General features: G+C 41.7%; 1 protein-coding gene across 1 annotated transcript; it reads right to left on the bottom strand.

The window, feature by feature from the left end:
- Positions 1–1550: 1550 nt before the first annotated feature.
- Positions 1551–16475, bottom strand: LOC146375941 (glutamine--fructose-6-phosphate aminotransferase [isomerizing] 1). The gene is made up of 19 exons (XM_084947526.1): positions 16370–16475; positions 14281–14388; positions 13208–13315; positions 12949–13074; positions 12807–12865; positions 12594–12728; positions 12445–12506; positions 12181–12260; positions 11987–12095; positions 11719–11882; positions 9952–10047; positions 9595–9692; positions 9286–9406; positions 8854–9011; positions 5913–6027; positions 5311–5438; positions 5044–5211; positions 4449–4610; positions 1551–3491 (listed from the first exon to the last, which is right to left on the bottom strand). Exons 1-19 carry the CDS (start codon positions 16374–16376, stop codon positions 3447–3449), a joined length of 2049 nt encoding a protein of 682 aa, XP_084803652.1. The 5' UTR covers positions 16377–16475; the 3' UTR covers positions 1551–3446.
- Positions 16476–16690: the final 215 nt, after the last annotated feature.

Genomic DNA, 16690 nt, shown 5'->3' with positions numbered 1-16690 from the left:
CTAATGTCTTCAAATACAAGCATCGCATTAGAATACAAACAGCAGAATGTAAAACTGGGTTCTTGTAAATCATTTGTCAGAAAATGTTTGATGGTTTTCAAAAGCAGCCATGAATTGCCAGACAGTAAATATGTAAATGTAACTGAATATTCACTAGATTTTCAAAATAAAATGACCAGCATTTTAACTGAAGCTTCAGATTTATGCTTTAATGTTCACTGCTGCTGGCTCAAACTGACTAACCCTAATGAAGCAGATTTGAACAATTACATCATTAGGTTTGTTCATTTGGTGATCAAACATAATGTTTCTGGTAGTCCACAGTAGTTGGATTTTAAGCAGCAACTTAAAAAGATCCAACTGCTGATAAACAAGGAGACCTAACCTAAAAGAAGATAAAGAGGACACAGCTGTTTATTGCACTTTGATTTGGCGCCGTCAGGAAACATCTAATAGATACCGGGTGAACCTGCTGATTGCTCCCCTGCCCTTATTATGCAGAAGATGCTAAACTTTTAAGAAAAGATAAACACAATATCAAGTCGTATAAACGACTACAGTTACAGAAACTCAGGTTTCTGCTTTTAGTTTTTCAGGACGTTTAGGCATAGAGGTTAATGTTCATGGTTAGAGATGCACATTTCCTGTGATAACACCTAATTCCCGCCCCTCTAACAAGAGGCCTGCATCAGAGAAAATACATTCTCCTTACGACACCAAGCTGTCTGCAATTAAAGTCACAACAGCTGCTAACACTTATTCAGCCCCACTGAGCTGCAGTGACGCTTTGATTTATAAGAACTAGCAAAGTCTGGCTCCTACACAGAGGATGTTACCTGCTTCACATGATGCTCTTTATAGATGAGAAACTGCCCAGGACGCTCCCCATGCTTGGACAATGGAGGCTGTTACTATTGAAAGCCGTGGTTACTTTCCATAATTACTCCACAGCTGCGTGTGAGGCCGCCGTTGTGGTTAGTTTCTGCAATGAAATCCTTCTGAAAGCTGCACTTGCTTTCACCAGGAACTTGACTCTTTACCTCTCAGTCTTGCTGAAACTGAACTCGTTCATCAGGCAGAAGCTGGCAGGTGTGCTCCTGGCACGTGAAGACTTGGACCAACATGCATGCTCAAGCTGCTGCTCCACCTGGCCTCCATCGCACACCTTCAGAAATTACAGCTGCCCTCCGAGTGACTGTGGAGGAAGGAGATCTGCAGAGCCCTTAAAGCCAATCAAGGCAGTGCTGCTTGTGCTGCCCGCGCTCTGCCGCTTCTCACTATCTCTGTGTTTGATGTCCTTTGCCCTCATTCAAGTGGCAGTTTCACTCCTGCCTTGTCTGTGGAGCAACGTCAGACACTGCGTCTCCACTGTAACAGCTCTACGTGGGAGCATCAGACCGATAGTGTCAGTCTTCCTGGAGTTTGGCACCAGCGGCGGCGTATCGTTACTTTGAGCTACCCCTAAATACCTCCAGTACCTCAACTCTTTTTGCAATCTGTCACCTGAAAAACTAAACACAAGTTATTTTAATGACAAGTCCAAATGTGACTGAATTTCTACAGCGTATTTATTGGAATAAAAATCGTACAGACACCTTTTGTTATCACTGTCAGTATTTTAGGTCATGTAAATCCACAAGCGCACACATCCTCAATCCAATAACTCCAGACACTTTTAAAAGATACGTACGTGACACTTTATTGCATCAGTTCCACTAATAAATAGTACTCCCACTCCCTCTGTAACCCAACAGATGGTGCTAGGATCCAGTGCAGCATCCTTGATCAATACATCCAGTCAGTAAATCAAAAAGTGTTTCGAGTGTGGGTTACAAAAGTACCTGTAACAACATTTCAATGGCTCAGAAAAGGCTCAAGGGGGGAAAATGAAGTCCAAGTTAAGGCTTGATTGTAAATGCAAGATAAATATCTTTAAACTTAAAGAATGCAGGCTTAAAAAAAAGCTGCGCCTATTCTTTCTCTACTGCATAACTGTGTGTGTGTGTGTGCGCAATGTCACTTTTTTTTCTTGGCTTCTGAATTTAAAAGACACCTGGGATCACAGACACACAGCTTGGCATTTGGCTTCTGACCAAAGTCAACGTCTACAGTATGACATGCTGCCAAGCGACTGTGTGTATACGTGCCCTCAGGGCCTCAGAATAACTTCATAGCATACGATCTGCAAAATCAGTTCATGTTTGGCTACAAAAGCAACAGTGAAACCGAAAAAAAGAGATTTGGTTTATGATTGCCAAAGCCACCAGAGAGAGATTTTTGGTTTGACATTTCAGATGACAGTAACATTAACATTTTAAATGAAAGAGTAACTTCAATGATATAAAATTCCTTCCAAAAAACCAATTAACAAACAAATGTAACAAGAGGAGGAAAAAAAAGAAAAAGAAGAAAAGCTACAAATGGTCCCAAAATTGCAAAATGACGGTGGCAAGGTGTGGGCTGGCGTCTGCCTCTACTTCAGGTATGCAACTTTATCTCAATTGCATTACTTCAGTTTATTGATTAAAAGAAACCTTTATGTGAAAAGTCCCACATGAGAATGAAACGCTAAACTGCACCCAGAGAGCGTTTACAGTAACAGGATGGTGTCGAGAAAAATAGGAAAGAGTGAACGAGCGACGTCTCAGACTCTGGTGTAGGTGGTTCCTCTCATTAACTGAGTGGACCAAAACCAGAGTTTAAAAAACTGAATTCCTGGGCTTACACACAGCAACATTAGAAGATTTATGACAGTAACTTTTTCTGATTGGACATTTGATGCTGCTCTTTGCTGCGTGTCCTCAGAAGAAAATCCAAGAGGGGAAAGTGTATCAAAACCACACTGCAATTATGAAGAAGCGATGACCTGTGGCTTGGAATGATTCAAGACTGTGGTTTACTTCAACTGTGGAGTAAAGACACTTTGAATGATTAGCTGCCAAGGAAAAAAAAATCCCAACTAAACTACAAATCATTGCACTAAAAGAGAAAATGAGCCAGTGAGGTCTTTAAAGCGTAAACTACTGTCAGCTTTAACATCAGCTTCCAGAGAGCCCAATCAGCAACAGATAAACATGGAAGGCATGCTCATAAATGGCCAGCGAAGGCTGATACAGGTTCACCCCCGAAAAAGTGATATGCACGTTATATGTCATTCCCAACCCATTCCTTGCCACCGGCAACAACGAAGAAAAAACAAATGTTGTCAAAGCTTTCTGATAAAAGAAACAATGCAACACTGTGATAATACACAACAGTGAGATACAAGAGCGATTACTGAAAGACTGCATAAAAAAAGAAGAAGAAGAAAAAAGAGCCACGACACACATGACACAGGACAGGACGTCATCTTCTGATGGTTTACTTCACACAGACGCTTCCTTTGGGGTCTGTGCTTGAATGTGTGTCTATGCCAAGCTTTTGTTGTTAGTGATGAATGGTGCGGCTCACTCTACTGTCACGGACTTGGCCAGGTTTCTTGGACAGTCCACCTGCGTTTAAACAGAGGAGCAGACAATCAATAGCCTTGCAGATGAAAAGGAGACTGTTGCTGCTGTTGACTAAATGCTGCTGTCAAAACACCCGAGTATGATTTATACAAATCTTAACAAAAACATACTTTAATCTGCGAGCCAGAGATATGGCGGCTTGGCAGGACTGCTCTTGTAATTATCACACGTCTTGTCCAGAGCGCTTCTCCTCCCCTCGGACAAAATTACATAAAACACAGGGCATGCGTGTGGTGGAGCTGTTTGTTCTACAGAGCTGCACGGCCAGGACGTTTCTCTGAAATGCTCTGAAAAACTCACTTAGATGCTGACTTTGAGTTAAGCTGCTTTTGACCTTTAAAATTCCTCAAAAACAGGAAATCAAGGGAACAACACATCTAAGTCAGTTCTGCAGCACCAGCACAAACATCAGTAACAGCTTGTGGGCTTTGCCAATAAATGAACCAATCGCAGGTCGGAATTCGCGCACAGATGGAGGTTATTTACATTTCACTATAATTCTTTCAGTGTGGCAGCTAACCACGTCGTCATCACCTTCACCACCAAGTTTGCCAGTTTACATCGTTCACAAAGTAGGTTACATTTTCAAGCGAGTTGGGGACATGCTGATTTACAGATATAAACACTACATGTTTATTCTGGCAGTGTTTCTGCTTACAAAGCAGTCCTGAGCGACAGCGCTAGATGATCAGTGACGGGCTAATAATAACAGAACATCTCATTTATATTGTGCTCCAGAATCTTTTGCACAACTGTCCTCTTTTATGTCCTGAAACGAATCATCGATGTATTTTACACAATCATACTCTTACTACACCTGTAAACACAGGTATACTGATGATGACTGTAAGAGTGGAAATGACTTGGGAAAATGGTATCTCCAAGAAATGTTTGAAGTAAGAAGCATGCTGGATTGAGAGCTGAAGGGAAAGCACTTACATCGTAGCCTCTGAGGACAGCCAGGTGGAAGGACAGCAGCTGCAGAGGGATGACGCTCAGGATGCCCTGCAGGCAGTCCAAACAGTGAGGCACTTTGATGGTGCGGCTGGAGTTTTTGATGGTTTCGTGATCGTCCTTGTCGCAGATCACAATAGGACGACCCTGTAAATGAAACAAAGAGATGAATATAGTGTGAGTTTTCACACCTCTAAACCAACATCTGTTGCAGATTGTTGACTGCACAATGATGGAGATGCGCTGAATCAACCTCTCCCCTTTCACCGACTGAGTTGAAGGGCCAGAGGTGACGCAGTGGTCAACATACTTTCGGGGTTTAAACTTAATGAGTTATGATGCAAACAGTTTTCAGAAAGGAAAAAACTTAAATGGATTCAAATAAACACACTTAGTCAATTTCCACGATATAATAAACACTGTAAAGCATCACAATTAGTTTTTATTTGTCAGTTTGTTTGAGCATTTCAGGCAACTAAACAATCTGGGCTGATCATTTGTGACTGGATTATAAAATAAACCAACACACCGACATTACAATAAGGCTGATCACAAAACATGCGCCATGTGCGATTCTTACCTGGCGAGCAACAACTTGCTGCAGGGCATTCTGACACTTGACATAAGTGTGGTCTCTCATTATGATCATGATCACCGGCATGAGTTTATCCACCAGGGCCAGCGGGCCGTGTTTCAGCTCTCCTGCCAGGATACCCTCTGAATGCATGTACGTGATTTCCTTGATTTTCTGCAGGGGAATAAAAAAAACATCCAGACTTTAGATAAATGCAAGCCTACGCTGTAATTAACAATCAAGCTGTCAGATGATAAACTCGCATGTGCTCACCAGTGCTCCCTCCAAGCAGGTAGCGTAATGGTAGCCTCTGCCCATGATGAGCACACTCTTCTGCTGGTACAGCTCTGTTGCCAGCTTCTGGATTTCATCATCCAAACTGAGGACCTCCTTAATCAGATCTAACACACACACACACACACATTTTTTTTCTTGTTTAAAGAGGCTGACTGGCAGCGACAAAATATGAAAAAAATATTGCAGCAACATGAACCTAGACTCAGCTTCTAATGTTGGGCAGGGAGTGGCAGACGAGCCAGACATTCCTTATTAGGTTACTATTGGGGACATGCTATCGTGTGCTTTAGGTTCATAGAGTCATGCAAGAGCCCAATGCCAAAATCTAAAGCTATTCATCCGTCTGCCCCCCTTCCCGCTCTCTCTCATCTTCTGATCCTTTTGTTGCCGTTTAAGTTTGTCTTCTAAGAGGATTTAAAAAAAAAAAAAAAAAACACCACCAAAAACAAAACTAAAACAGGCTGTGGATGTGCTTGATCTTGGGTCTGAGAGCTAGTTTTTCCAGTCTTTTTGTGTTTAAACTTCACATATGATCAGGACTTCTCTGGCTGAATTACAACACATGTGGTGTGACTTACCTGGAAGCACTCTTAGGCCCTGGATTATCTCACGGCGCCTGGGCTGCACTGAAATCCTGTCATCGCACATCAGGAGGGCAAACATGATCAAGGCCACAAACTGACTGGTGTAGGCCTGAAGACGAAAAACACAACAGAGAAAGCAGAATATTTATTAACTGTAACACAATTGCTAAGATGCGGTTTCTTTGTCTGTCTCTACTCTGACTAATAAAGAAAACAACTGCTCCCTAACTATTTGCATGAAGGTCACAAAGTGGACCACCACCACTGCACAGTGAAAGCTTCCTTGTGACCTCATTTCTAGAGGGAATGGTAGGTTTCCTGTTTTGCAGCTCAATATCGAACCAACGAAGCAGCGACCAGATCACGACTTGAGCCTTTCGGTACAGATTATGAAGCCATGTCCTTCTTTTTCGCTTTGTTTTGATTGCAAATTTGGTCTCCAGTTTATAATCTGCACCAGATGAAATATGGAGAGGTGGGTTTTCATACACATCAAGCAGCATTATAAAAAAAACGCACACAGTTAAGTTAGTGCTGCTCATCCTAAAAACCTTTGTAGCCACATATACCACAGATGATCTCTGATCCTTCTGGAAATGTCGCTTCTTATAACCTCAACACATCTGAGACTCTGTGCCTGCCGTCATCGCCGCCCGCACCCTCTCCTTCCTTCATCTCCGAGCACGTTTGGAGGTCTTCCATGCTCATTTAGGAGATTCAATCAGGGTTTGAGAGAAGCCAAGTCAATTCACAAGACTCTCTGGACTCAGAAATGCCAATGTGTAGGGCCAAGAAAATACTGTAAAACTTTTACACACCGTTTCTTTTTTCTTCACAACAACACACAAATCGTAGTCCTTCAGAGCTTCAGCAGTCCTCGCTGTCGGCTCAGATGTGGCAACATATTTAACCCACATATTCAACCGTTGATCTCTTCCATATTCATACTTTCAAACTTGTCAGTGCTTTCCTGATGCACAATGTGCCAACTTTGACCCTGCAAATGTGAGCATGCATGCATACAGCTCACACAGCTGAAACATAAAGAAAATACAACAGCTGTGATCTAGAAAACAAACTTTGTAATCCTGTAAATTCCCAGTGGAAAGAGTTATGTAATTCAAAAGCAGTCTTCTCTCATTTACTGTCGGCTGACCTGCCAGAAGGATCTGCCTCATGATAGCATCAAAGTGTTTTGTCTTTTAGTGCTAATTTATGCCATGAATCTTGAATATGAACAAAGGAATTGGAAATTCCCTCATTTAAAGTTAAAAAAAAAATCATATGAGCATGAAAAAGCAGAAAATTGAGACCAAATATATGAATTTGGGATGATTCAGCATGTGATTAGTTGCAAACCAAGTCAGTGTTTTGATAAGCTTGGTTGTTAATGTGCAGCATTCGGTTGAGGTGGGTGTGGGTGTGTGGCCCTGCCAGCCGAGCAGTAAATGATGGCGTCTCTGAGGCGTGCTCTGGGACTTTGGAGCAACACAAGAGTCACTGAGCCAAGAGCTGGGGCAGGGAAGGACCTGCTCCACTTTTCCTCCCTCTCTCTCTCTCTATGCTCCCTAGAACGAGCAGGGGCTTCAACTCCTCTGCTCGAATCCCAGCTGGCAAATGCTTTCGGTGAGGGGGTGGGAGAGGCATGAAACCAAGTGTCCAAGGTTTACATGCGCTGAGATGAGAAAATCAGGCTTCTTTAACTCCCTCTGGGATAACAGTGGAGGACCACGTCAACTTCCAAAAGGCGGGACCAGAATTGCAATGGAGTTTTCATCTGGGTTTCATTCAGAGTCAGCGAGCGTCGAGTTCATTTATGAGATGATGCAATTAACTGGTGTACAGTACTTTAGCTAAGTATCAAAGGCTCAATTATAACAAATCAAAGAAATCATGCGCTATTTTTCTAACTTGAATGTAACAAATTCATTTGGTGTGTTGCCTCTGAAAATATTCTCATAGACAAAAGCAGAAAAATTAGTAGATTGCGTTTTTAAAATGGGGCAATAAACATTCACTTCAACTCCAAGGAAATGTGCTGTTTTCAATCATCCACATCCAAGCCTGCCACAACAAGGTGAAAACACACCCAGCAGTACATTCATCTTCATCACTAATGACTCAGTCTCACTGGAGTTTAAATAGAACGAGTAGGAAAACTCTATGGCTGGAAACTTGGTTGCTGCCCAGTGAACTGATTTAAAAAAAATAATTTTGGAGCCTGCAACTGGTTGCAAGTAGTTTGGCAACCTGTCTCCAGCTCCAACTGACTGCAATCACCGTCAGACACATTGGTGAACATTTGAAAGGCGGAGTCCACTGAACTGGTTGTATCCTGGTTATATTCCTATATAAGATTGCCGAGCCCCTGTCTCATTATGCAGTGAAATCGTCATCCAACAGCAACTATGCCGATATTTGTGGAGCAACTTCTGACTTTCTCTTCAAAATCTATGAGGTTCTGGCTGAATGCATGCAGTTAGTGTGAATTTATTTGTATGTAAAAGGCAACAGATTTGCTATTTTGGTTGATTTATCACAGTTAATCGCCATATTATCACACACAGATTGCATGTAATTGGCAACTTGGCCCCATTCACCCCTCAAAATGATAACAGACTGACTCTGTCTTATCACCGTTTTATCACTCTTTATATAAGTTGCTTTGAAGGGGGCAACTAACAGTGGGTAGTCACAGACCTGGTCCCTGTGTTTAAAGTAGCCATTTCAAAGATAGCAAGATAATAATAACAGTAATTTTGGTAATGCTGTGCAGCATAATATAACCTAACCTCAAGAGGTTAATGTAAGAAGTATCCTTTCAATCTCCAGTGACACAATAAATGCATGTTGTGGTTTTCCACTTCCACGGTGCATAAAAGCTGCACTCATAAAAACCGCAGAGTTAATCGGAGCCACGGTTGCCATGGTATACCTTGGTGCTCGCTACTCCAATCTCTGGCCCGGCGTTGATGTGGACGCCACAGTCAGTCTCCCTCGAGATGGAGCTGCCCACTGTGTTAGTGACGCCCACAGTCAGAGCCCCCCTCTCCTTACAGTAGCGCAGGGCCATGAGGCTGTCAGCGGTCTCCCCTGCGGGGTCGGCAGAAATGGAAAACACAACCCGTTTATGGAACGTAACAATTCACACAATAAAACTGATTTACTGACTTTTGCACCATAAACTAGTCTGATTTAAGACAGCTTTACAGAAAAAAATAATCCACAAGTTTCAAAAACTTTGACTCAGCATTTTGAAAAAGTTGAGCACATAGAAAGATAAATCAAGAAGAGCCCCCAAATAGAAAGTGGAATACAAATGGGGAATGTGCCACAGATCAAGTCCAGATGGCACTGGTCTCCACACCTGACTGGCTGATAAAGAAGCAGACATCGTCTCGGAAAACAGGCGTGTTCCTGTCCAGGAAGTCGCTGGCCAGCTCCACCATGACAGGCAGCTCGGTCAGCTCCTCCAGCACCTGGCGGGTCTGGGAAAAAAAGCTACAGCATCACTTTGTGAAAACGTGCCAGCTGTGCACAGAGCGTAGAGTGTGGCATGACACGAAGCTCATACCACAACACAGGTGTCATATTTCCTCTTGGATTCAGTTTGACTATTTTTATGATGGGACTTTGCACCAATGAACAAAAGGTGGTTAAACAAAAGACTACTCACTGCTACTCCTGCATGATAGCTGGTGCCACAAGCAATGAGGATAAGTCGGCGACACCTCTGAATCTCTTTGATGTGATCCTTAAGTCCACCCAGTGTCACTGAAAAGCACAACAAACTGCTCAAAGACCACAAACACCCCACAGGAGAGATGGGACATTTTACACTTAAAAAATGTACTTATAGCTGTAAAACCTTTATAGGGCTTCCTTGATCCTTATTATAATGAACTAAAGGTAGTTGCACATGCAAAACTAAATTACTTGACGCTAAAGACTACAGTGAAAGCCAAAGATTGACATTTTTGAGGAATTGTCATTTCTCGTCTTGGTAAATATAATAATAAGGCAGTGCTCCAACCTGTGTTGTTGTCAAAGTTGACTCTCCCTCTCATGGTGTTAACAACAGACTCTGGCTGCTCAAAGATCTCCTTCTGCATGAAGGAGCTGTAGTTGCCTGTAAAATGAGGATCAGATATCAAGGGAACATTTCCAGAATTAGTCAAAAAAAAAGAAAGAAGAAAAGGTAAATACCAGTTAAGCACTCAGTGATAGACTTTTTATAAGCCCCATAAAACCCACATGAACTCAACCGACCGAGAGAGGTTTTGTTTACATGTATTAAGCGTCCGAGAATGCAAACCACAGCCTCCTGAAGGAGCAAAAACAAACGTCCTCACTGTGTTTTATTGACAATCAGGCCCTTCCTGGAAATGCGAGTACTTATTGGGTAAACTTTCTTTCTCTATTAAGATATTTGGAGCCATATGAAATAAAACAAACACAAAACATTAGGGAGATAATGTTTTCCTATCAATTAAAAACCGTGACGGTAAAGAAAATATATATGCATATATGCAAGTGCTTTTCAGCCTGCCTTTGAGAGCAATTTGGGTCATGCGAATTAGGTTATTCAGCAGAAGAAAAAAAAACTAGGAAATGAGAGGAGAGAGGCTGAGTAATGACAGGACCACAAAGGAATGTTGAGCGCAGCCAACATCGGCTCACCTCTGCCCTCTGCTGGACTGCTGAGGAAAAGTCAGTGAAAATGAAGAAAAAAGAAAATATAGACAGTAGCCATGAGATTTAATCTCCTTTTTTTTTTTTAGCTGTGTTCATACTGAGCAAACTTCTTAGGCTCATGTTCCTCATTTAAGGACACAGCAGCAGGATAGATGAAATACTTCAATTCCAAAAGTCCAATAACTGATTAAGTGCATGTAACAAGTTGATTCTTGGTGCAATTTTGCATGCAAAACAGACCTTATGCACATCGACTCCAAGTCCTCATCAGGGTCTGACAAATATAAAGTCAGTCAGGATTACCTAACAGCCCTGGGAAGCAATTTAATCCTGACTGATTATAGATTTGTCAGATTCTTACAGACCTGGAGTCGATATGTGTAAGGTCTGTTTTGCATGCAAAACTGTCCCAAGAATAAACTTACATGATTGTGGGGTTTTTATTATGATTTTATACATGAAAAAAGGGAAAATAATGCAATAATAAAAATGTGTCCTAATTCCCATAAGTTTAACTTTGGTGACTTGGGAAAATAATTGTTTTTCTTTAACAACAATTAAACACTGAGAAATGCTTTTTATTGGGTGCATTTGTCTAAGCATTAGTAAGAGGAACTGTACTTTTTAAAAAAACCCACAAATTGCACATTGTTCTATACATTGGATATTAATGGCTTCACATTAAAGCTAAAATTTAAATGTTTTCCCCCTTTGTTTGAGTTCAAATCCTGGGGCTGGAGTAAAATGTTGAAAAAGAAGGAAACAGCTGTCTTACTACAAACCTAGCATAATATTTCAACTCGGGTCAAGAAGGGAAGATGGGAGTAATAACATCTTAAAGCAAAGTGGTTTGTTTTACCAACAGTGGTTTCTCTGATGGTGCTGCTAATCTAGCAAGAGTGTAACGACTTGGATGATAACAAGAACGACCTCAGGGCAAACCGTTAAAAGCAAGCCAAACTATGTAAGCAGCTGGTCATCGATTATGACTTGCAGGATAATAACAGGATTTGAGACTAAATTAATGGCACAGTATAAATGATTTATTGACCATTAGTGTGGGAAAGGAATGCATGTTGTGAAGAGAATTCGTCCCTCCACTCACCCATCATGATCTGCTGTAGTTCCATCTGCAGGGTCTGGATGGCACGGGCTGGGTAGTCTCCAGCTGTGCGCTTTATCCTGTGAATCGACAGCCGGCCATCCATCACGGCGGCTACGTCGTCGTCCTCGAGGAAGATCACCCGGTTTGTGTGCTCAATCACTGCGCTGTCGTGGCAGATCAGAAACCACATCAAACGTTTGATTTTTAATACACGGATAAAGCAGGCATATAAAGAACATCTTTGTGCACTCTAACAGTATCTGCTTACCTCGCATCAGATGCAAAGTAGTACTCCACCGCTTTTTCATCTACTGGAAACAGGCAGGTGTCCTGGTCTGTCCTGGGTAGGGCGCTGCAGCTCTTCTTGTCTTTAGTAGCTGGGATGTAAAAGAAAACAGGCCTCAGGCAATTTCATCCAGCCACATTTGGATACATTTGACTAGAAAGAGAAACTATAACTACATGAGCGGTAGAGCACAGGAATATGATCGCTGGACAGCTTGTGATCACTGCGCACTCCAATCAGCAGAGGACCTCCCCTCCTGTTTAAACCACGAGAAAATATTCATGTTAAACCACATCCTGATATTTTACCAGTATATGGTCTAAATGCATCGCAGAAAGGTTTCTTATACTGTCAGACTTCAAAATGTATTGTATACATTTTGACCCGTCTTAGACGTCACTTTAGGAGATTTAAGATCAGCCATCAGTGTGTGAGTTTACCTTGTACCAACCACCTCGCCGGGATAGTGGACACTCTTGAAGACCAGTGCAAAAGCTCCTTCCTGCAAGGCAGCAGGTCAAACAGGAAGTCAGGTCTTTTTATTGTCTGATTGCTTTTGCATCTTTGGTGTACATTAGCAAGTCCTTACCAGCTGCTGAGTCACACGTTCAACCAGCGTGGCGAAACTGATGTCGTCGCTCTCCCGGTTGTCATACATGTACTTCACCAACTTGGCGATGCTCTCTGTGTCAGTCTCTGACTCAAACTCATAGCCTTTGCTCTCCTACAGAAACGAGAAAATGATTTCGCTTTACAAATCGGAAAACACATCAAGAAAAATTAATGAAAAACATCTGCTCACCAGGAATTTCTTCAGGTCTTTGTAGTTGGTGATAATGCCATTGTGAATGACTATAAATTCTGCAAACCAAAGAGGACTGTCAGAAACTTAACACAGAATCAAACATTTAGCTGTTTCTGTACCAACTTGAAACATCACTCACCATTGTTTTTGTCAGATCTATGTGGATGACTGTTGACTGGGCTGGGCTCACCGTGAGTGGCCCAGCGAGTGTGGGCAATGCCACTGTGGACATCAAACTCCACGTCCAGGTCAATATCCTGCTGTTCTATAAATCAAACAAACACACCCCCAAGACAGACGACATTAAGTATGCGAATTGCACCACAGCGTGCAGGAAGGGAAATTGAGGATTCGGTCAACTATTAATTCTCTCTAAACGAGCAACAATCTCAGCTTACTGTGGATCTCCTCATCCAGGGCCTTCACTTTTCCACGCTGCTTGATCAGCTGGATAGATCTGGCGTTGACCTCCCAATCTTTGCTGTTGCCCCCATCAATTCCAACACCTAATGAAATTGTTAAAAAAGTTAGAAATAGCAGAATCATAAAGATGGCAAGGCCGTAGGTATTAGGTATAACGGTGGTATTACTATTATGTAAGTAAAGTCTTCTTTTTGGTCCAATGTCTGAGCAGAACTGAAAGAAAGCTCCATTAGTGGTGTGTCAAAGTTCAACTAAGTAAAATAACTACCGACTAATGCCTAATGCCTGAATTATGCTTCAGCTGGAAATCTGGAAACCCCTTTTAGCCGAGCGGCATAACCTTCTACGTAACCTGACGGGCACCTCCCGAGAAATGTAACTACACATCAGGTCAAGGCAACCCACAGCTACTGTGATTTGCCAGTTCAGCACCCCTGATGCATTTCAAGCTACTTCTTTGCTGAGTTTTTTGAATGCATCAGTAAGAAAAAAAAACTATTATTTACTCAGTATAAGGAAAAATAATCACAGTGTAAATACAAGGTCAGACAGCAGATTCCTTGAAGAAGATTGCTGAAACTACCAAAATGGATGTGAGGGAAAGTACAAAGAAGTGGAAAACCAGAGGGATAAATATAACTGCCTCCAGAGAAAACAAAAAAACAAAACAAAAAAATAATAATAATGTAACATAAAACTGAGCAGAACAAAGAGCGAGGAACCAGGAGAAAAACAAAAATCCCAGCATCTGTTGGCACCGTATATAAAACACCGGGACACAACCACACATTAATCAACACGTAACCACACGCAAGCATAAATCAGGCACAAGTCATTAGTGTTGGCATGTATTACTGAAAAAGAAAACATCAAGTGTGACTTTCAGGACAGTTGCTGCATTAATGTTACATTGGAGACCAACAAACTATTACAACATTTTGGCATTTCTTGAGTAACCTCTGAGGAGGTCTGAACACAAGAAAAACAAAACAAAACACAATTTAAAAAAAGGCAGAACTTGTTGGTGATGAGTCTCTCTTTTCCTTACCAGCTGAATCATAGCCTCTGTACTCCAGACGACGTAGACCTTTAAGGAGGATCTCAAGGATTTCACGGCGAGTCCTTGGCACGTGGTAGTTGAGATAGGCAAAGATTCCTTGGGGAAGGAGGGAATAATGTTTTAGAAAGCTTTTCTTTATAAAGAATTTGTGCTACCAGATTTTTATTTATTTATTTATTTGCAGTTGGAAGGGCAGATCACTTGAAATGCCTGTCAGACTAATACCCCTGTAGCATTTGGGAGTGATGTTTAATTCATGTGGGTTTGGTGAAGGTTGGCTGAAGTCACCATTACAGTATTTAAAAGGTTTTTCAGATGCCAAAGGACATCTGACAATCTGTATGCTGCATGGATTTATCCCATCAGCTGGTTTTTATTTTAAACCAGCTTTGGATTCATTTTGAGTTAGAAATTGTTTTTAAAACAATTTTAAATCTTAAAACGAAACTATTTATGATGACAATGATTACGTAAAGGTGGCTGGTGAAACCACAGAGAACGTAATTTGACTCCTTCCTGGAGTAGCAGGCCAAGAATTACTGGGAGTTGTCGATCTGCTGCTATTCACAGTTCAGTGCCAGACAAACTAATGTAACACATGAGAAACAAGTCATACAGGCACTGGAAAACCTGATATAATTATCTCTTGGCAGATAGACCCGTTTAAAGACAATTAGGTATACATATATAGACCTGCCGTTTCCCTAAGATAACCTCTTGCCTACGTAAAGCAGAGGTAGGGGAATTGTCAAGGGAATGACAAAAATCAGACGCAAGATGTTTCTGTTTCCCATCTGTAAATCATTTTGAGATATTTACCTTGTCACTAAGACTTGAGATTTATTTGTGTGTGATTACTAACCCAAGTGAGAGACCATTACGATACAGAAACAGGCCAGTGTAAATCAAGATTTCAGCATTTTATTGGCAACCTCCATAAATAATGAGAATTTCCTCCCTAAAACATCTGTCATCCAGTCTAATAACAAACACACATAGAAAGGAGTGACACCATGAATGGCAAAAAGAGCGGGCATAAAGTGCAGCCCTGTTACAGGGCTAAACACTAACCAGTGGACATCCTGGCTCAACAGAGCATTCATTCAGAAAAGCAAGTGATGGAGGTGGACACTGAGGGGTAAAGAGAGACAAAAGGGACCCTTCTGCAAATAATCAGTGCTTAATGGTTAACCTAAGCAAAGTGGCACCTTACTGTGACAAGAGATATTGATAGCAAGGTGGCTTGGTTATGGAAGTGCTCTGATTGTGATAACAGTGAGAGAAAACAGATGTCAGGTATCAGTCATAGGACTGAGATAGATGGAGACGGCGGAGACAGGACAGGATTAGAAAGCATCAAACTGATTATGACCACTGGCGTCATATAGACAGTGAAAGACTGACGTTAATTCACAGCGATACACCAGTATTATATAGTACAATATTTGCTAAAGCCTTTGGCACTCTTTTAAGGGGTTGACTCAATTTGACTTAAAAAAAAAACATATTTGATTTTATGTTTTGTTTATGCTATTTGTATATGTACAGCATTTTGTGGACACTGGTTTATATGTTAAAGTGCTTTATAAATAAAGGTGGTATGGTATGGTATTATCCCAAAGAACACAGATCATCTAGTTACACTTTCATTTTTTATAATAACAACGAGCCTAACTCGTTTTCCAAGGTCTCTGTCAGTCATCTAGATCCACAGACCACAGTAACAGACAGAGATTTAGCTACTGGAAACTTACTCGGCTGGTAATAACGTCGTAAAGCAGGTTACCATTTTAATGTCGCACTCAAATATCGACTCTGCTGCTCGATCGTGTTATCCCACATCAAGCAGCTTTCAGAGTAAAACGGAAAAACACAGACCGGTTTATATTTAGCTGGCTAGCAACATCATGTTGGCCATACAAAACTCACTTTAGCCTCCCCTAGCTCATTTCCAGCATTTATCCTCAAACTAACATGGCAATAACTGAATAACTATTCAGCTAGCTATTCTGGTGAAACGTGAACCACATACATTCAGCGCCAATTAGTATAAATATAGAATAAATGCACTACTCACCACACATGGCTACAGTTCTGCTGCCAGTTACAGCTACTCTGAAGTCGGTAGCTGGGAACGCCTGTCAATAAGCTCCGCCCCCGATGGTTCCTATGAATCATAGCCAACCGCGTTCTTCCATGGCGCCTTCTGATTGGTCGGGAGGTCTGTCGATTCAGGTTGCGCCTACAGACGTACGCATTTCTGACGTGGCATCAGGATGCGATTCGCAGCCGGAACATCCTGCAGATCCTGCTGCTGCTAGAGTCAACATCGGCCCACAATGGAAGGCCTGTGCTTTCTACTGGCCGTGGAAGGAAAATATTGCTAAAAAGGCCCAAA

The sequence above is a fragment of the Perissodus microlepis genome, chromosome 12, assembly GCF_051167445.1.
Source record: "Perissodus microlepis isolate ML-2025 ecotype Zambia chromosome 12, ASM5116744v1, whole genome shotgun sequence".
Taxonomy (NCBI): domain Eukaryota; kingdom Metazoa; phylum Chordata; class Actinopteri; order Cichliformes; family Cichlidae; genus Perissodus; species Perissodus microlepis.
The sequence above is the reverse complement of the archived record's forward strand: the minus strand, read 5'-3'. Positions and strand labels throughout refer to the sequence as shown.

Excerpts from the sequence above, each read along its gene's own strand:
- LOC146375941 (XM_084947526.1), bottom strand. Across the intron at positions 13,075-13,207 it reads CCTGGATGAGGAGATCCACA|AACAGCAGGATATTGACCTG; the intron begins GTAAGCTGAGAT and ends TTTGATTTATAG. Across the intron at positions 9,407-9,594 it reads GCTATCATGCAGGAGTAGCA|ACCCGCCAGGTGCTGGAGGA; the intron begins GTGAGTAGTCTT and ends TTTTTTTCCCAG.